This window comes from Pelecanus crispus, chromosome 1 (genome assembly GCF_030463565.1).
Source record: "Pelecanus crispus isolate bPelCri1 chromosome 1, bPelCri1.pri, whole genome shotgun sequence".
Taxonomy (NCBI): Eukaryota; Metazoa; Chordata; class Aves; order Pelecaniformes; family Pelecanidae; genus Pelecanus; species Pelecanus crispus.
In genome coordinates, this window is record NC_134643.1 from 162,763,237 (window position 1) to 162,784,720 (window position 21,484).

General features: G+C 39.8%; 1 protein-coding gene across 1 annotated transcript; it reads left to right on the forward strand.

Annotated features, from left to right (window-relative positions):
* Nucleotides 1–11,116: 11,116 nt before the first annotated feature.
* Nucleotides 11,117–20,435, forward strand: ARGLU1 (arginine and glutamate rich 1). Its single transcript, XM_075722366.1, has 4 exons — nucleotides 11,117–11,698; nucleotides 16,240–16,465; nucleotides 18,803–18,886; nucleotides 20,160–20,435. Exons 1-4 carry the CDS (start codon nucleotides 11,343–11,345, stop codon nucleotides 20,322–20,324), a joined length of 831 nt encoding a protein of 276 aa, XP_075578481.1. The 5' UTR covers nucleotides 11,117–11,342; the 3' UTR covers nucleotides 20,325–20,435.
* The last annotated feature ends 1,049 nt before the right edge of the window (nucleotides 20,436–21,484 follow it).

A 21,484-nucleotide genomic window follows, 5' to 3' on the forward strand; every position in this document is an offset into this window, starting at 1 on the left:
TTCTTTCAATAAGGAAAATATATTTAATATTAAAATACCTAAAAAGCTACAGGCATAATAAAAAAAGTATTATTAGAAACACCAATTTGCATGGTCTGTGTTTTTCGCTCCTGTGCTGCAACTGAGTTCTAAAAGATGATTCTGCTTGTAACCACTATTCGGTTTTACCATGTTTTTGTAACAAAAAAGCTCATGAATTCAAAGCGATGTTTTTCTTTCTCTTCTGTTCTCCAAGGTAACTACTGTAACAGGAAGTAACAATCCTAAAAGACTGTGATCTCGTTTAGGGGGTAGTGATGCCCAATGTAAATGCCAAGGAGATAGTAGAAAAACTCACAGATGCAGCAGAAAAGGAGCAGACCCTGAAGCTCTTGAAGAGCTGCCCTAATGGTAATAGCTAACATAAGAAATGGATATCACTGAAACAAAGAAAAAAAAATAATCAGGAAAGAACATCTAGCCAAATGGCTTTGTCTTCCTGCAGATGAAAAGCAGTGTGCTACAGCCCTTATACAGAAGGGCAGTAATTGGTGTGTTGGGAACATCCCACACCCTTCGATTCTCTAGCCAAAAGAGGATGGAGCTTGTTACACAATCTAACCCTTTGCAACAGAGTTAGCTTGGACTCTTACCGGACTACTGCCTCTCAAGCACTTTCAGCATGCGCTCAGGCTTGAGAAAGGGATATTTGTCATCACAGTATTTTTTATGTAACCCCCAGTGAACTACGAACAAACCACGCCACAGCTTAGCTATACACTGCTAGTAAAGATACGATCACTGGCAATGCAGAACAACTGTTTGCACTGTGACAAAGCTAAACTAGATGGTGCCGTTCAGCGGTTACCTCTGAGGAAGTGCAAAGGTAGGACTGTGATTGCATCATCAGGCTGACTGGAAACATGACCAGAGCACGACACAGCTTCCTTCTGTCTAGCTCACCACACACCTCTCCCTTAAGAAATGATAATGCCTGTTACAATTTGGCCTTAGCAGGCTTTGCCAGTTTGAATTTAAAATGAAACTGTACTGGTTTTAAATAGGGTCTTGCTGCTGTACAAGTGTAACTATTTCATTATTAATGTGTTTTTCAAGACTATACAGATCTTTTCTTGAAATTGCTGAAGTCATGATTTGGGGATATCTTTTTTGCAATAGCAAGCTTTGTTCATTTATTTCCTGGCCGGTAAAAGTCACTGTTCAAGAAAAAAACATAATACGTGCCCTGCCAGTACTAATATTCCACTACTGTTTCTTCCACCACAGAAAGTGAGCAAAGAAAGTTACTGGCCTGTGATTTGGAAACTCCCTTGCCTACCATAAACTGTGTGGCTGTAAAGCACAGCTCTCCTGCAGGCTCTGTTCCTCATTTGTGAAGCAGATAACAGCAACTCCTTGCTCGCTTCACAATAGCGTTGTGAAGTTAAACACAATAAACTCTCCGGAACACTGTGGTCATAGGAAGAGTAAAGCAGCAAAGGCAAAAAGTCAGAGCATATTTATTTTGTTGGCAAAGCACCGCTCTCAAGAGCAGCAAGGCAAACACATCCTTGGTGCAATGACAAGTAGGGTTGCAAGTGAGATGCGTTTGGCCTGTTGCTTTTAACTGGTATTGTTTCTGTTGCTAGCTTTTCAGGACACTGCAATCAAATAATTATTGTTTCCTTGGTTGCCAACTATTTTTCTTTTATTAGTAATACCGACCTTTGTTTATTCTTCTTCCTCCCATGGGAAATTTCAACACGCCTCCAGAAGGGATGTTGTATGACTCTCATTTATAATGGGATCACTCCCTTTCTTCCCAGGGGACGCTTTCTCTTTCCATTTTTTTTCCCCTCTGTATTTGTAGACAGGGACACCGAGTCAAATCTCTGCTGTGTTCACATTCATGTGATCTGAACAAGATGAACAGATCAGCAGTTCTCACACATTTGCCTAGGAGACGTACAGCTGAAGAGAATTCATCTTCAGACACCATTCCATTTAAGCTGTTTAACATTCATTCTGGCAACATTAGCAACAGACCATACAGAAAAGTAGTATCGAAAATACATGTTTGTGGTTTTTTTCTTTCCTTAATGCAGTGAGCATTTTCTGGGGTTTTGCATCCTTCATATCTTTGCTTTGTTGCTCTTCACTTCCTACTTGTTTTCTCACCATGCTCATTTCTTTCTCACCAATGCATGCATTTTACTACCTGTCCCCAATCTTACTCGCAGCTTATTCCTTGGTGTGGTTTTGCCCTCTTTAGTTACCCCTCCATGCCCCCATACCTGATCCTCCTCTTACAGGTAGGTAGTTTCTTTTGCTTTCTTATCATGAACTACTACCCTTTGTCCTAGAAAATCCCTTTCTTTCTCTAGGTCATCATGTACTTCTGTCACTCTCATTTGTAGCCCCCAGCTCCACTACTGGCAACTCCTGCTGATGACAGATGTCACAATCAGCTGCAAGCCTGCTCTTGGCTCCAAGCCTGAGGGAAGCTCCAGACTTTTTTCACGTTTGCTCTTTGCAGCAGCACTTTTACACAGATGCAGCAAAGTCACCTTTTCCTGAATTACATCTTCTTAGAGAGTTCCAAGTCCCTCTGCACCACCAGGACTGAATACCTGTAGAAACAGCTTGAGAAAAATTGCACACAATGCTATTCAGTGGGATGAGTAAGCACGGATGGCATTTTGCCCTGGGAGTCCTGTTTTGAGCAGTCAGAGCATGTCAGTGCATTATTTCATTGCCTAATATACACAGCAGGAGCTCTGGACTTGAGTGTGCAGACAAACCTTCATCACACCAAGCCCGAGCTACATCCATCCTCCCCCACCACGCAGTGCAATACTTTCATCTCTTCCCATGCCTCCTGTCCCATTCAACCTCAGTATCACCTTCCCCCACTCATTTCTTCTACTTACCCTTGGCAAGCCAGAAAGAATACATAATTGTCCAATGAGGAGCTAAATGAAGAGAGTCTAGGGTGTGCTAACTCATCAACCAACTAGCAGGAAAGTCTACAGATTCAGATTGGCTAGATATTCCAATGCTATATACATTCGGATTGGCCTGGTGCCTATCTATCAGATGCTGGCAGCCAAATACCAGTCTTCTAGCCTGCAAAAAAATGGCTTAAGGGGCTATGTCTGTATAGATCCAATATACGAAGTAATTGTGTCAACTTCCGGCCTGCGCTTTCTGCAATATCTATGTGCTCCTGAGCAAAGAAGCCAACACCACAGGACTTGCTAACTCAGCTCTACGTGATGTTAGTGGCTGTGTCTGCACTAGCAAGTAGCACTTTGCAACAGAAAGCCTGTGAACCAAGACAGTGACTGCCAAGAACCGGATACCCACGCTACATGCTTTTGGGAAGTGCTTTACCTTCCACTGGCTCTAGACCAGTCCTGCAGACTGAAACCCCAATAACAGATGGAGTCCTAGAATACATCACCCAATTTCACAGAAACACAGAATGGTTCAGGCTGGAAGGGACCTCTGGAGGTCATCTTGTCCAACCTGCCCTGCTCAAGCAGGGCCACCTAGAGCTGGTTGCCCAGGACCATGTGTCCAAAGATGGAGACTCTACAACCTCTCCAGACAACCTGTGCCAGTGCTGCGTCACCCTCACAGTAAAACAAGTGTCTCTATGTCCAAACAGAACCTACCATACTTTAGTTTTTAGTTTAAACTTAGCCTTATCCAAAGATAATCCAGTTTACCCAGTCTGAGACCACTCTGATGCAATCAAATTGATGTTCAAAAGATTTGCTTCAACAGCAAAAACACAACCCTTTATCCCAGCTGAAATGCTACTGCAGATTCATTCACTGGTTCTTCTACTACAACAATGTTCTGCCACTCTTATTCACAATCAGCATTGCCCGACTTTAAAAAGTGGTGTTTAATATAGTATTTCTTTAAGTGTTTTAACATGGTATGGGCAGGGTTTTTTCTTCTTCTTCTTCCTTAGCTGCTTCCCCATCTCCAAAAACAGGACACAAAGTAAAATACAGAGAACTGTCTAAACACTTATATACCACCACACTATGTGTTGCAATGGTTTAAACCATAGAAGACTATGGTTCATCCACTCAAAACATGGTAATAATGTAAATAAGAGATAAAGGAGAAAGACCGGTGCATTCCCTTCCACATTTACTTTGTTTCCCACATTACCAAGATTACATCCCAAGAATTCATAAAGCTGTAATTAGCATCTGTGATAGAAACCTGAAAACAACTTTATCAAACTTGTATGCGAACACAAAACACTATCAATGACCAGTAACCACATACACACTGATGTCAGCTATATCTCTAGAGAAATACATATAGGCATTAGATATTCCATGCATTTGGAAGCCTACCCTACTCTAACACGCAAATGAACCAGGCCCCAATCCCATTTTGAAATCGAAGCACAGCAGGGTTGATGGCAGATTAAATACACTGTGCACTCTACAGTGTGTATAGCTCTGTACGGTGTGACGTTACATTATGTAAGCAGTGGGTTAGATGCTATGCATGCTGAGGGTGTCCAGTGTTCAGAGCTTTGTGATCGATCACAACAGCCCTGTTCTAGTATTGCTGAAGTCATGGTTCCAGTTATAGCTCTGTGGCAGATCATCAGCTGCGACAAGTGGCAGCCAGATCACTCATGAAAATACAATTCATTTTGACCTGCACAATCACTATCATTGCAGTTTAAAAACTATCAAACCATCTACAGACAAGTACTACTGATATAATTTGGGAATAAAGGACATAAGGAACAACAGAGTCAAACAACACATGCCACAATACTTTCCATGTCTTCTGAAAAGAGCGAACAGACATTCTAATGAAAACGCCCAGAAGGAGTTCAAAATGTTTATTTTCTCTTTTTTTTTCCTTCAGATCATTAGGAAAGACCTCTACAAGTATAGTCTCTCAGCTTTTGCCATTTTAATGAGATTTTCACAAAAACTTAAAAAAAGTCTAAAGCTTCTGTTAAACTGTATAATAAAATTGCATCATGCCTAAATGCCTTATTCCTTCAACCTTTAACCTAGCTAGTCAGGGAAATGAATTAATGAATCCACTTGCAAAATGAAGCACTACTTTTGTGAATACAGAAGGCAAAATCTGGCACTCTGAAAACTTCCTGCTAAACTGGCTTGCCCATATAGACAACATATTTGTCTTATACTTTTTAACAAAACATTTTAGGAAAGTAATAACTGCTATTTTCTGCCCATTAATGCGTGCAGATTTTAGTTTTCAAGTTCATCAATTTGCATGGTGGCAAGAAAAAAAAAGAAAAAGGTTTCATCCAACTTTTTTTCTGATAAAATTTTAACAGAATAGCTGTTAACATTCAAAAATGCTTCAGGGTCAATTCCCATTAATTGTTGTAGCATTGATTTAATTTTTAAGTGTAAGTAGGATGCTTTTCCCATGCCTGCAACCCTATTTTTATCTTAAACAAGTTGCTTCTTGACTACTTTTCAAAAACAAAAAAAAGTAATCACTGCCAGTCATTTTCATATTCATATGGAAAAAGTGGAACTGCTAGACATATTAGTGTGTTTAAAGAAATCAGGCGAAAAAAACAGGAAAAATTCTAGTTACAAATAAAATATGCAAAATATTATGGATATAAAATTTCCCCAGCCAGTATTTCATCCAAATAGTTTTTCAAAATTAAGCAAGAATTAGGAACTCATAAAAATACACATGCTAACTAGGAGTCACCAAGCCAAGCGGAAATGCTGTACAGGGAGGCGTGGCTGTCGCCCCGTTAAAGCCAAGGTGTCTGAGTCAGCACCGCAAGGGTGGCATCTTCATCTATTTAGGAGCCAAAAACTGGAGTCCTCTCCTGAGGGCAGTGCCTACAGTAGCCTTTGAAGAACTGAGCATGGCTCACCCCTTTTGAAACACAGCTGCCGTGGGAGGGGGCACATTATGCAACAGCCAGGCAGTTACAGCACCTGCCAAGTTTTGTGCTCTAGCTCTCAAGATTAGCCCCATTTCTTTTCTCATGATTATTAATAAAATTCAAAAACATTCTTTTGAATAGAGACTTAAATCCAGAGCAAATCTCTCCCCCACTTCCAGAGTACCACAGTCATTAGGTTACAACCATGTTGCCTCCTGCATTTGAACACGTCTATTTTGTATTTTGTGAAATCCACTTGCTTTCAACTGAGGAAGCAGAAGGGCACTTTGCCCCTAACTCTCTTCCCACCTTTCTCCAGCCTAGACACTGGCCTGGTGATTAACATACTGTCATGGGAAGGAAGAGACATTGATATGAATGAGGACACACCTGAATCCAATTTTCTTACTTGTCCAACTAGTTTAACCACTATGCTAACCACTGGATCATGAGCAAAACCTGGTTTTGAATAACAGTGTCCATTGCTACTCTGTTTTGTTTTGTTGGCTTTTTTTAAAGGAATTATCCAAGTATTCACATTGGGTCAGGCCCTCACAAGGTTTAGACACCTCAACTCATTTCTGATTTGCTCAAGTCCCTAATTACACATACCACACACTACAATTGCTATGAAGTCTTTCAGATAATTCAGAAAATGCCTACAGAGTTAAAATAGCTCCATGATTATGCAGCTGAAGAAGGTTGGCTGGATTTTTATTACTGCCAGTCTTCAATGAACCAAGTCTTAGGTCCAGATATAAACTTATATGTGACATTAAATCTGCATACGCCATATAATATCAATGATTTTTAAAAAATATTCACAATGAGAAAAAGGCATATCACTATGCCCAGCTTGCAGATCAGTGTCTCAAGTTCTGACCAAAACTTACATTCACCACTTCTAATAGTATTCAAGAGCTTTTGTTTAGGACCTAAATGGACTGGGCAATGTGAACAAAGCAAGCAAATGAACATTCCTTTTCCCTTCTTCCATGTAGAAAGAAGAAAGTAGTCCAAACATTAAAAAAAGCGGTAAGTGGAGTTACGTAAAATAAAAATCGTAAGATGTCCTCTGACATTGATAATTAATGCCATTTTAAAATTCCCACATTGATCATGATTTGGCAATTTTATTTATTTTCTAAAACTACATCCACACAGGAATAAAAAAATATATTGTTTTAAATTAATTTATCATATATCCACACACTAGTCCTGACTACTCAGGCTGTGCCTCTTTTCATATTCCAATTACAAAGCACTTTCCGCAGCATTCTGTATAGTATTGTTCATTTTCCAAGGATATGATTGTCATCTGAGCATACGGAAAAGAGGAGTATTTTAGCTAATAACTATACTTATGTATACAATCTACCCAGCCTTTCTGTATAGGTTCAATGTGAAAACCCTTTCCATTTATTTAATTTCTCACTGTACAGGGTTTCCTCTCCATTCTTTCAATTAAACATGAGGATTTTTTCCCCTTTCAAAGGAGTCCTTTGCAGCAGCAGTTTTAATGACTTATTCTCTCAAGTTTTAGAAGAGACTTCCCTTTCTGCCAACCATTCCATGCTCCTGCCACGCCTTCCTCACAGCTGTTCTGCCAGTCTCCCAGATGCTTCATCTCCCTACCTCTGCAGCTTAGCAGCTCTCAACTCCATAGCACTACTAAAAGAGAAACAAAGCAGCTGACAGAAAATGCATAAGCAAAACAAGCAACTTTGGCATTAGGTGTAAAAAAAAAAAACCGCACACCAAACAGGTATTAAGTAATACAACTTCTACACCTGCATAGCTTCTGTGATCTATGTGACATGAATCACAGCACTGACTCATACTTTAAAAAAAAAAAACCAAACCCTGTATACATAGTTTCTAACCTTGTAATAAACTCGGGCTGAAATAGCTACTTTGACAGAACCAACACACATTTAAACCACTTCAGTTTTTTTTCCAAGAACTTCGCTCTTCTGTGCTACTCCTGCCCTCTCACTATTGTGAGCCAGACTACGCCAGATGACAGTCAATTATATACCAGACACCTTATCCTATTGTGCTCTCTTCCCTTCTTTCTCTGCTTACCCTTCAGAGTTCTTCCATTTTAGACCTATTACAAAGATCTTACATCCAGCCGTGCCACACTAACACAAACCAAAGTAATCCACCTTTAATCTCCCAAGGTTCCTCTTGACCCAGCTAATGACAAAAGTGATGGTGTAAGTGAGAGCAGGTATGATCCAGAGATTATCAGAACACAGTATCTCCACAGGGCTACCCCCAAATGCCTACGGGTTGAGAGATTTCATGTGATGATAATTGCCCAGGTAAAAAAGGGTGGGGTGCTTTAATTACACCACCATTTGGCTGTCAAATAAGGTGCTTTCCAACTCTAAGCAGCCAATTACACATTTTAATAAACTGAGATATATTAAAATGGAGAAAAATAATGCAGAAACATAAGAGTGCATATAAATCAAGTATGGTTACCAAACCATGAATAATACACAGATTTACATGTGATTAAAAACTCAAGAATTCTAACATTATTTAATCCAGAAAAAATTACACGAGTTTAATCAAATATTGAAAATTTTGAAAGGGAACTGACACAGGACATGACCATCTTCTCTTTCAATTAACTGAACACAAGAAATGAAATTATTTAATGAAACAAGTTTTTTAAATTCAGAATTTATTAAAACTTCCTTTCGGTACTGTAATTCCATATCAATTGTAATTACACCTGGGGGAAAAAAGCCTTAAATATTAATATTTTATTACTATTAAGCTGGGAAAAATAACATGATAGGATAAAAAAAACCTACCAAACTTCAAAGTGAAAAAGAAATCACAGATTGGAATGCGCTTCTACCAATTTGTCAGCTCTCAGGAATGTACTTTTTAAGATGAAAAGGAGCTTTTTCCAGAAGTGCCAGAATTTAGTCCTCAAAAATAACAAAGTAAATGGACTAATGACCATAACCTAGTATAGGTATTAAAAATTTTGTGCTTACTGAGTTTTAAAAAACCTGAGATGAAGCAATACAATAATGGATTGAGGAAAATTATTTCATTACACCATATTATATAATTTCTTCATTGCACACAATCCATCATCATGAATTGTTCTCACAAAATATTGTCTATCATATTTTATAGTTCTGATGAATCAATAGTACTAAATAGGATTAGAATTCTGCAGTTCAAATTGATATTTTATCACACAACCAAGGTGCTAAATATAGGTTTGTTAACAGTGATTTACCAAGAAGAAAATTGAGCTTACAGTAACTATTTTAAAAACTCATTTATACCTATAACTGACTGTAAACCAACTAGTGATCTCTTTTTTTTTTTTTTTTCCCCTACACTACAGGTCAGGTTTCATACATCCAATATGGGATGCAGTATTAATAAGTTAATGATAGAAATTTTAACCAGAACCTGTCGCCATCGTAAGAATTTAAAAGCTCCAGTACTCAATTGTAGCCAAGTTGCTCTAGAAATTATGCCAGCTGGAAACTCACCTACCCAGTCAGGAGCTAAAAGGTCTGACTCTCAACTTCCTTAGTTACCTGTTGCATGAACTTCCCCAGGGCTAGAGACAAACAAGCACTCCCAGGGTCTGTGACTCTGGAATTCCTGCCATGCAGGTTTCACAATGTCCATTACTCTGCTGTTACTTGCCAAGTGGTCTGTCAGAAAGATGCTTCAGTTTTATTTAATTTTGGTACTAATTAGAGTAAGTCTGAATTTCAAAATAAGAAAGTCCTTCTTCAAGAAAAATAAGACAAGTCAGACAAAAGAATTACATGCAAAGACCTCTATAGATGAGTTTGGATTTTGTCCAGCGACTAAAGGAATGTTCTGTAAAATGCACCTATTAGACATACTAAAAATATAGATCTATTTTAAAAAAAGACCCCAAATTGTTAAAGATATCAAGGAGCTAATTTCCCCTGAAAATGAATAGCAGGCTTAACTATCTATAGTTTGCACCAGTTCACCTGAAATCAAGAATAACATCAGTTGCAAATTTTCTTATGGCAGAAAAGACTAATGATTACATGGCAGAACTGGGCTAAACACCTCATACAGAGATACCTACCGAACCACTAGTTCATGCTCTCTGCCTGACCTGAAGCTGCTTCCTTTGCCTACATACCTGTTGTTAACAAAGGACAGTAACATGTACAGGTAAATTCACCCAAAATACAGTCAAAACACCTATTCATTGTGCCACATTAGAGATTAGCTATAACGAAACAGATCCCAGTACTTATGTGGTTCAATAGAGGACTCAGAAAACTACTTTTCACGATTTATTGGTAGGTTTAAATGTTTTTCAGAACTTCCTTAATCTGCAGCGACAGATTCCCTCTGTCAAAACAAAACAAACAAACAATTAAAGCTTGAAAAAAACCCTTCAATTAAAGAAAAGTGGTAACACCTCCCCTGTGGAGCACCCCGGCACTGGACGGGGGGCTGCTCACGCAGGCTGCAGCTCCCCCGACAGCACAGCGCACCGCAGGGAAACCGGCCGAGGGGGACCCCACGGGCAGAGCGCTCCCGCGGGCAGCCCTCACGCTGGAAGGCGGGAGACCGGGGAAACACCCCGCGGCGGCACCGCACCTCCTGGCCTGGCCCTCACACGCTTCCCGTTCCTGGCCGCTTCCCGAGGCGGCCTCCCGGGCTGGATGGACCTCCAAAGTCCCCCTTACCTTCCCTCCTGAGCCTCCCCCCGCCACACACACACAGACATGCACACGCACCGGGGCTCTTTACCAGGCTGCCCTCACCGCGGCCAGGCCCGAAGCACCACCGGCCCCACTGCGCTAACGGCAAATGGGCCTACGGCGCGGCACGTACGGCGCCACTGCTGGGGACACGGGCAAGCGGAGCCTAAGAGCTCTCCCGAGAGCCTAACCAACCCCAGCCCCCTCAGCCGCCCCGGCTCCCAACAACCTCCCCAAAAACGGCCGCGGCCGTTGCCGCCGCACACCGGCTGCGCGCATGCGCGGAGTGGAAGCGCTGCCTGACGGGCTTTCCTCCTCGAGCGGCGCTTGCCATTGGCTGCCGAACATTACCGAGTACTTTCGTGCTCCTCCGGCGCGACGCCGAAGGCGGGGGTGGGTTGGGGGGGGAGGGGGAGCAAACGGCTCGAACGCGGCGCGGTGCATTGTGGGGCGGAAGAGGAGAGTCACCGCTCTGCTAGCGCCGCCATCTTGCCTGCGTCCGGACTTGCTCCCGCTTTCGGGGCCTGCTCCTTCTCCTCGCAGCGCAAAGCGGTGGAAAGGGAGAGGACGAGGGGCCCCGTCCGGGCGGTGCTGATGCGCGCAGAGCCTCCTCGCACCTCTCTTGGGCGCCGCTAGCGAAGGGGGCGGGGGTGGTCGGGCAGTCGCCGGCGCGGCCTCTCCTCTCCTCTGCCGGGATGGGTCGGTCCCGCAGCCGGAGCTCCTCCCGCTCCAAGCACACCAAGAGCTCCAAGCACAACAAGAAGAACCGGAGCCGATCGCGGTCCCGCTCCCGGGAGAAGGAGCGGGCGCGGAAGCGGTCCAAGTCCCGGGAGAGCAAGCGGAACCGGCGCCGCGAGTCCCGGTCCCGCTCCCGCTCCAACACGGCCCCCTCCTCCCGCCGCGACCGGGAGCGGGAGCGCGATCGCGCCTCCTCCCCGCCCGACCGCATCGACATCTTCGGGCGCACGGTGAGCAAGCGCAGCAGCCTGGACGAGAAGCAGAAGCGGGAGGAGGAGGAGAAAAAAGCGGAGTTCGAGCGGCAGCGGAAAATGTGAGCCCCGGGCCTGGGCTGGGGGCTTCAGGGGGCGGCGGGGGGGCGGGAAGGGGAATGGGGAGGAAAGGAGGTGCTCTGCCCCGGTGCCTTTCTCTCCGCGCCTTCCTCCTCCAGACCAGGGCCGTCTGCGCCTGGGGTAGAGGCGTTTAGGCCCTCGCTGAGGCCTAACTTGCGCCCGTTTTCCCGCCATCCTGCCCCTTGCTAAAGCCTCGCTGCCTCAGGTGCGCTAGAAGCCGCCCACTCGGGGTGCCAGCCTCCCGCGCGCCGCCTCCCCGTCCGCTGCCTCTGCTCGCCGCCGGTCTGCCGCTGCTCTCCTGCGCTGCTCTTAAACTTCTCTCTGCGGCGGCGGCCTCCGCGCCCCGCAGGCTTTGTGCTGCGCTGCCACACTGCCTGCCCCTCCCCTTTTTTTGCGTGGAGCTTGGTCTGCGTCGAGCGGAGGCATCTGGAGTTGCTCGACTTCGGGTTTTAAGAAACACTGTGCAACGATTATATTGGCGCTGGTGGGGGGGTTTTGGGTTTTTTTTCCTTGCCGAATGGGCCAGTGAGATCCGGTGACTCGTTTCATTTGAAACCTTTTTCAGTTTTCATTATGGGGGATGTGGTTATTTATACAGTCTACAGGGATCGATAAATTCTATTTTAGTGAACGTTGGATGAGTGTTAAGATGGTTAGCAGTATTGTTAAGTTATGAAAGAGACCTTTATGCATCAGAGAGAACAATTTTTTTTACTGTCGTGATAAAGTGATTCGTGTTCTTCGAGTGTTACCCTTGTTCATCGGAGCACTGAATCTAGAAATAGCACTTGTTTGTACATATGAAGCCAACTAGTTCTGTTAATTCTCAGATGGAGCTTGGAGTTTTATTTCAGCGATATTGTTCTAATGAGTAATTAGTTACAGTTCAGAAGGCTTGATCATCCTGAGTTGTCACTTTTTTTTTTTTGTTGATGATGATCTTTGGTGACTTTAGAATTTGACAGCGATGTCATCAAAAACTTGCGTAGTAACACAAACACACATGAAACTGTTAAAAGCTTTTTGAGTTATTGACCCTAATTTTGTGGTTTATAGTTTTAGTCAGTACCTAAACTGATAAAAATATTCCACCCATATCTGGGAAGAAGGATTGGAATGTGCTTAACGATTTGAGAATACAGTGAGTAGTGTAGCTTAGTATTCTGGAGCTATTCTAGTTCATGTGTATTCTTTTAAATATTATGTAAATGGATTTAAAGACTGAAGAGGGAGAACATTATGCAAATGACAAAATAAATGTTATCTAACTTAAAATAGTAAATGGTGTCAGTCTTAGTGGAGAATTTGATGGTTAGTCTGTGTCCAGGGTTTAAGAGTTGAGAGAGGATCTGTTCAAGTGCCTGTGGAAAATGAGGTGTTTATAATCTTTAAATAATATATGGAAAATACTTGATCACTTTTTTTTTTTTTTTTTTTTTTTTTTTTGCTGTGGAGTCCTCAAATTGAAACTGAACTAATTGTAGTTCGTTCAGTAATATTAGATGTAGCAACATATATTTCAACTCTGCTTTCTGCAGTAAGTTTTTTATGTAAGTTAGCTTTGAAATTTTGGAATACTCATGAAGTCTGTATAGGAAGAATATGACATTTGAGTGCTATTGGCAACAGAATAGTAAACTTCTGAGGGAGAAGCAATATTGGAAAAGGTTTGGTGTAGATTTTGATACTTCTAGAATACACTTTACATTTAAAAAAGAAAAAGTAATAAAACTTAATAGTAGAAAACTGGTATTTGGATAAGTCATCTGCAACTTGTGTCATATATGTTAGTATGTACTCATGTTCATGAAGGAAAGAAGTACTTTCTTGCTGAGAACTAGTGGACAGTTCATATGTTGAAAGTGACTTTCTTCTTGTGTCTGTTCATAATACGTAGCCAAACTTATGCTTTTTCCTGTTATGCTAGTTTTCCATAAAGACCTTGCAAATGTGACATTTTTTTCCTCAGAAATCTGCTGAAATGTAAGCAGATTCTTTTCTGCAGATTTTATAAAATTAGGAGTAAATGGAACATACTAAAAATATTTTTACATTAATGACTGACTTGTTTCTCTGGAGTAATGGCTCAGTAGGCCAGGATGATAAATTTACACCTGTAAATAAGTTCATGCGATCTTAAAAACAAACAAACAAAAAAGGTTGGTATAAACTACAGAATAATTGAAATTTATTTCTGTATTTATAATTTGTTTTTTCTTTATAAACTCAAAGCTATTGCTTGGAAGTATATTATCTATCCGTAGGCGCAAGATGGTCTTATAAATTAACTTTGAGAATAAATTTTTACTTTATTTCACTTTCTAGTGTTTTAAGAAATGTGGTTATTTACACTGAACAGTTATTATATATTTGTAATATTGTCATTGCCTATGAATGTGAAAAGGTATATTTGCTTGATTTAATTAACTTTGAATGGAATTTTTGGGGGTGAGAAGAATGAAATATGTGCAGGCACAGTGGTTAACTTGGGTACCTCATCAGTTGCTGAGTATATTTGAAAACTTATTTCAGACAAGAGTGTCGGGGGAGGTTTTATAACTTTGTACTGTCTTTATTCAGTTAGCTAATAGATTTCCCTAATGTTAAACATAAAGCTAAAGTAGTTGAATAAAACACATGAATATGAGCTTTCTGAAAAATTATTTCTGTAGAACAGCCTCTTAAGTAGCTGTAAGCTGTATCGGTACAGGACAGTGAGAGTACTCGCTGCTGAATAAATATGCATAACAGGGAAGAAAAACCTTTAAAAATAAAAGGCTACTTTGTATATAAAAGGTGTTTAAAGATTTGTCTTGTAAACTTTTGACCACTTCCCCACCTTCTGCCCCAAAAGGATCCTAGGTGGTAGTGGCTTGCCAGCAACATACTAACAGAATGGGGTTGATGTGTTTTTCTGGATGGTGGTGGTCTTGGTTTTTTGTTTTTCTGAAAAAATCACCTCAAGATATTTTGTGTTGCTTTAGGAAAAATGAGTGCTGGCCTAATGTGTCACTGAATAAGTATGCTATCTCTTGAGGAGTGGAAGAATAAAATTTGACTTCTGGGGCTGAATGTTTAAGTTGGGGATTCCAAAACCTTTTACTGAAGGAGATAGACTATCCAATGTGTTCAGGACGCTTTTGAAAAGAATATACATGAACAGGGGGAATTTGGGAGCCTTTCACCTCATGTTTTATCTAGATCGGTAATCCATACTTTATTATCTCCTATTGCATGTTTGCAAATTGTACGCTGGGAAATCTAAAAGTTAGTAAATCCTGTAACATTTTTTCTTTTTTTTTTTTTTTAATCAAAGTTGTTTTTATGTCTCTCCCTATAAGTAAGCTAGGAAAATGCAAACATTATGAAAATGACAGGATGTTAGGAAATTACAGCAGAAGTTATTCTAAATCATGGATTTCTGGTGCTGACAGGACAGAAGATAAGTTTATAAGATCATTCCATACTTCACGGAATAGTTAAAATGAAAGTTCAGTTTCAAGGTTAGAAAAGAACCGACTTCTCCCCAAAGCCCGTAATAATTCTAAATAAATAGTACTGTATGAAACATAGCTATACAGTATTCACTTTTGTTGATCTTTGGATATCTAATTGCCATATTGTACTAGTGATTACTAGCCTGAAGATTTTTTTTTTTTCCCCCCCTGCATTTGGTAATAAACCTGTGAATTGACCTAATCTTTTTGTATCCTTTTTAATGAAAACTTAAAACAGTGATCAGGCTAAGTGATAATGCTGCTGCTAAACAAAAATAAAGACAAGAATACATTGGAAAATACTTCCAAAATTCAGAACATGGAAAATTGTAAAGGTAGCAAGGATTTATTTAGCACTTGGTATATTTTATTTTGAATAATTACAGTAGAAACAGAGTGCTGCAATGAAGAAGTTAAGGAGAGCTGAAGTATTTGAAATTTGATAAGGTAAATTATTGGATAACTAGATTACAGAAACAACACCTGGAGTTCTTATTTAAATATTCAAATTACAAATTTTATTGTTTCTGTCTTCTGCTTTAGTTATTAGAGATTAGTTTGGTGCTTCCAAGTTGGGCCTTTAAGACAAGATTTTACAAGATATTATTGCTACATGTGGCTTACAATGCAGACCGTTTAAGTTCCTGAAGTGTGAAAAGTGGCCAAAGTTGGGGGATGTCTTTTTTTTTTTTTTTCCCCTTTTTTTCATTTTTCCCCTAAAAGTGATCAAGAAATAGGATGATAAGGTGTCTTCCTAAGCTTGGTGTCTTGAGATATGGAGAGACGCTAAATGTGGTATGGTCTGAATGAGTTCCATATGGTAGGAACACTGATTGCCTGAATATTCAGTTTCCTTAAACACAGGGCAAAACATTCTTTAAATATATGATCTGTCTGTATAAGGTATAAGACTGTTAAAGAGTCGATTTGGTAGTGTGGCTGATGCTGTGTATTTGCAAGGGTTTGTTGTAAGGCAACCATTATTTATTCATTAAAAAGGTAATCCTTGTGTTTGCATTTTCTAGTCGTCAACAAGAAATTGAAGAGAAACTCATAGAGGAAGAAACTGCTCGAAGAGTGGAAGAGCTTGTGGCTAAACGTGTAGAAGAAGAGTTGGAGAAAAGGAAGGATGAGATTGAGCGAGAGGTTCTCCGCAGGGTGGAGGAGGCTAAGCGCATCATGGAAAAACAGTTGCTCGAAGAACTCGAGCGACAGCGACAAGCTGAACTTGCAGCACAAAAAGCCAGAGAGGTAACGCTCGGTCGTTTGGAAAGTAGAGACAGTCCATGGCAAAACTTTCAGTGTCGGTTTGTGCCTCCTGTTCGGTTCAGAAAGAGATGGAATACAGCAAATCTAATTCCCTTCTCGTATAAACTTGCATTGCTGCGAAACTTAATTTCTAGCCTATTCAGAGGAGCTCACTGATACTTAAACAGTTATTCTCCTAAAACCTGAACAAGGATACTTGATTTTTAATGGAACTGACCCACATATTTCAGAATTGTTTGAAACTTTTGCCATGGCTGCAGGATTTATCAGCGGTCCTTTCATTTTTGGGGAAGGGTATTGAAAATCTGTAATTATGTATCCTTCATTTGTTTCATTTTGTTTACCTAGACTGTAAGAGGCTTTTGCCTTCAGTCAGGCAATAAGCAGGGTCCAGCAGTGAGCTGCAGTACCTGTCTTTAACGAATAGGTTTCTTACTCTTCATTTAAAATGAACATTTCCTTGAGCATACATTGGACTAATTCTGGGACTTCGAGCGTAAGCCCACCCACGTCTTCACGGAGGATCTATGTCCAAATCATTATATCAAATTTTAATAACTACTAACAACTCCTTTTTTTTTCCCTAGAAGTTATAAAAGAGCAGGTTGCCCTTGTCTGAAGTCAAGCTGAACATGTGACTTGGGTTTTTGGTTTTGTTTTTTTTTTTTTTAATCAGCAGCTGGAGCAGAAGCTGAAAATGTCTTTCTGTGAGACAGTAATTTGCTACTAAAGGCTTTGATGCCTGCCTGCACCAATCATTCCAGGATCCAGAAATTTCAAGACAAACTTTAAACTGTAAAGGAAATTTGTGCTAAATAGTCATAAGTCTCAAATGCCTTTTTTACTCTGTACCTCCTACACAGCTTATTTTAAATTAATATTTTGATTGGCTTACAAAAGGAAAGACAGTAGCAATGAAGCTTTTCCCTACATACTGAATGTGACTTGTCTGTCACATATGTTCAAATTAAAACAAAAAAAACCCCCAGAACACTGAGTTACAACAAATACTAAGAAAATTAAATTACACTTGTTTTGCAAATTCAAACCTTAACTATGAAGGAAGTCAGATGTCTGTAGTCAGCAAACACTTCATGTATAGAGGTTTTCATTTGATCAGATGGATGACTTTTTTTTTTTTTTTTGTAAAGTATTTTTGCTGTTGTCAATGTGACATGAAGAAGTCCCATCAGTTCTTTATAATGCAGAATAAACTTCCATGCCTGGAGTGAAGTGTGCTAGCTAGTAGCTGGTTACTAGTCATAGTAAGAAGTTTTCTCTTCATATGCTTGCTTTGTTCGTATTAACTTTTTTTTCTTACACAGACACAAACCTCTGGCTAACTTTAAATCTTCCAAATATTAAAATAATTCGGATATATATTACGTGAACTGAAACACCTCAAAAACTTTCATGCAGTCTTCCTATTTATGAGTTGCATAACAGAGTTCCATAAAATTCACCAAGAAAACAACAATTACAAGGCTTTATTTCCTGATCTTACCTTCCCTGGACTCCTGAATTCCAAGTTCAGACTGCAAATGACAGTTTCAGCTGTCTTAAAATTGTCAAAATATTGAATGTTAAGTCCATTCTCCCCATGAAAGAAGCCCATAGCTCCATGAAGTATGGATTACCATTTGTATTTTTCACTAACAGTAAATGTATTTTTCTTATTAATTGTTTGCCTTAGGAATGATTTACATATTTTTGTTCCTTCTTACCATAAACATCTGCATTCCTCAGCTCAGCCTTCCTTGTATGTTGTTTCTTTATAAATGGTTGAGCTGCTGATGCAGGTATTGCCAAGCTAACAGTACAAATCATTTTAAAGAGGAAGCTGGCGCGTATGGCAGCCGAGGAGCACACTCTGCAGGACACTGGACAAGACAGTAAATATTCAACTTTTAATGCTGATTAAAGGAGTATAGGTAAAGAATACGTAGGTATACTTAATTGGTGAGACAAACTATTCACTTTATTTATATTTTCTATATTACTTTTTAATTTGGTAAATACTATCCAGTTTTTGTAGTTGTCCTTGTTGATTTGTGTGATATTAAAATTCTAGTAATAAATTGTCAGGATTCTGTGATTAGGGAGGGTTTAGTTGGTTGCTGTTTGGACTGGGCGGGATGATTTAAATTGAGTACTAGAAACCAGTTTTAGTGGCTGCACAATTTACCGTTGTGAGACAAAATAGGTGGCTGTAAAGCTGCCACTTTAAGTCAGTTCACAAAAGAATTCTGAGAAAGATTAGTGAACATGCAGAAATGAATATTTTACTTTACTAACATCTTGCCCTGTCCTCCCCTTTAGGAAGAAGAGCGTGCAAAGCGTGAGGAACTAGAGCGAATACTAGAAGAGAATAATCGAAAAATTGCAGAAGCACAAGCTAAACTGGTATGTGAAGATATAGTTAACAGTTCTGTAGGGGAATACAGGTCCCTCTGCCTCATTTGCAACACAATTAAAATAAACAAATTGACCCTTTCTAGGGTTTAACTTGTCTGTTGCCGGTTACATCAGTAGCATTGCTCTCCTTCCCTTGAGCGTAAGAGACCAGATCCTTAGCAGTAATGCTAGTCTGAAAAAGTAGTTCGGTGGCAGTTGATTTAGAGGAAGATAGTGGCCTTCGGAATTTAAAAAGTACATTTGTAACTATATCTCACAGGGAAGGTTGAAGTAAGTTTGCAAACACGTTCAGCTTCTAGAACAGAAGTGACTAATTCTGTTTTGTTGAGCAGGACAAGTACAAACTGGATTTGACGTATAGTGTTGCGGTACAAGTGCTGAAAGGGACTTTCAGCATAAGCTTAAGATGTCTAAGTTATGAAAGTCTAGCTTAAGTTGGTCTCCAAGCCTGTTTAAGCAGGTGCCTGCCTCATGAGAACATTCAATACGATTTAGCTGGTTTTAATCAATCAATGATAAGCCAAACTAAGCTGCTTCTAAATCCTGATTGAACTCTGTCGGTTTCAATTACCCAAGAAATTGCACCTTTTTCAGGTAAAGATGATGCTTCTTAAAACTCTTTGCTTGAGCTACATCTGCTTTAGATCTTTTCCTGTTTCACCCTTTTCCCCACCTCTTATGGTGAAAATGGGACAAACAGAAAATTTAAAGTATTAACTGGTGTAATGAACAAAATAAGGACCTTTAGAAGACCATTGGAAGAGCTGTGAGAACTGTAATTCAGTGTAAGGATTGACTTGTTACAAGTCAAGTAAAGATGGTTTTGAACTAGGAGGGGGTTTTACATGGATTTTGGAGCGGGGAGACCTCTGTTTCAAGGTCTGTTACTTCATTATGTTGTGCCTTCATCCGACACATGACAGGTGTCAGGAGAACTTCTCTATATATTCACTGACTTCCTTAATTAAAATGTAATGTGTTGTTTGCAAAGCAATGCTGAAAAACATTGCATGTAAGCACTCGAGACTTCGATGCATTAGCTGTAGAAAGTTTTCACTGTAGAAAGAAACACTCTTCTAAACTCAGTTCAAATAACCTCTTTATAAATAGTTTCGCTGAAACCAACTATGGCATCTAGCTCAGGTAGAACTGCTTACATAACTATGCAGGATTGGACCTGTTTGGAAATTAATACGGACTTGTAAATTGCTTTTATGACTACAAAATATGCTGGCCTAAATTCTACCATTTTCATATATAGGCTGAAGAACAATTGAAAATTGTTGAAGAACAAAGAAAGATTCATGAGGAGAGGATGAAACTAGAGCAAGAGAGACAACGTCAGCAAAAGGAAGAGCAAAAAATTATCCTGGGCAAAGGAAAGTCTAGGCCAAAACTGTCCTTCTCACTAAAAAGCCAGGATTAAATTGCAACTCTGAACTCTTAAAAGAAAAAAAGAAGCAAACAAACAAAAAAACGACAAAAAGGCAAAACGAAAAAAAAAACTTTGTATGGTAGCTTCATGTTGAAGTGTTTTTTTTTTCCCCCCCCCTCAATTTTTTTTTTTTTTTTTTTTTTTTTTGGTCTTTTTTGAAAGTCTGGAAAGTTAGCTTGTTCTAATAGGGGCTGTGCTCTGCAATTCTTAATTTTTTTAAACTTCCATTAAGTTAAACCCTTACCAGATCATTGATGCCTTTTAGAGGATTTCTCACCAATTTTGTTTCTGTATTAGTGGTCTGAAGCAGATCAGGTCGCTTTATGACTTGTGGATGATCTGATAAGGTTTTACTGACCTACTCATCAGAGTTTGACTCTGATAATTGACAGAACTTTATACTGGGTATTGCTGACTTTTTTTTTTTTTTTTTAAAGTCAGTAAATACATGAGTAAATTGCCATAGTATTACTGGACCTCTGTGGTTTATTGTTAAATCAGTGTCCTATGATACTGTCCCATTGTTGCGCTTGATGTTCCTGATACAGGTAAGGAAATAGTTTGTCATTACTGCCTCGAGTACATAGAGAGAGTTCAGTATTGTCTCTGTTAGATTTGTTTTTATTACATTGACAGCATTCAACCAGCGTTCCCCATTGTGTAAATAAACCAATTTGCTGAATAAAGTGAAAGTCTTAAATTCATATGTTTAAGTAAATTTTTTTAGTACACTTCTATGAACAGCTATGAGAGTGACAATTCACATTATTAAATTCAAGACTGTTAGTGGTATTTTTTTTTTAATTTTGCTTTAAACTATTGTGGCTTCTCCTACTTATAATGCAAAACTACACACAGTACAAAATCCCTGCAGTTGTGAATGTTTTTTGATGGCTGCTGCTGTTTTCATGAATGTTGGTTTTTATTCTGACAGAGACTTATTTCAGCTTTAGTATCATGTTTAAACAGCTGTTTGGCTTACTGCACCCAGACCAATACTTCGATATCTAATCCCCTTCAGTTCACCTCATAATATAGTATATTGTATAAGTTAAGGTCATTTCCATATAATGAATCTGATGGATCCTAAAGGATTTAAAAATGGAAGGTTTTTTCCCAAAGGACTGGACTGGCTAGCATACTTGAAGTGA

Excerpts from the sequence above, each read along its gene's own strand:
- ARGLU1 (XM_075722366.1), top strand. The coding sequence starts at position 11,343 with ATGGGTCGGTCCCGCAGCCGGAGCTCCTCCCGCTCCAAGCACACCAAG. Across the intron at positions 11,699-16,239 it reads TTCGAGCGGCAGCGGAAAAT|TCGTCAACAAGAAATTGAAG; the intron begins GTGAGCCCCGGG and ends TGCATTTTCTAG. Across the intron at positions 18,887-20,159 it reads CAGAAGCACAAGCTAAACTG|GCTGAAGAACAATTGAAAAT; the intron begins GTATGTGAAGAT and ends TTTCATATATAG.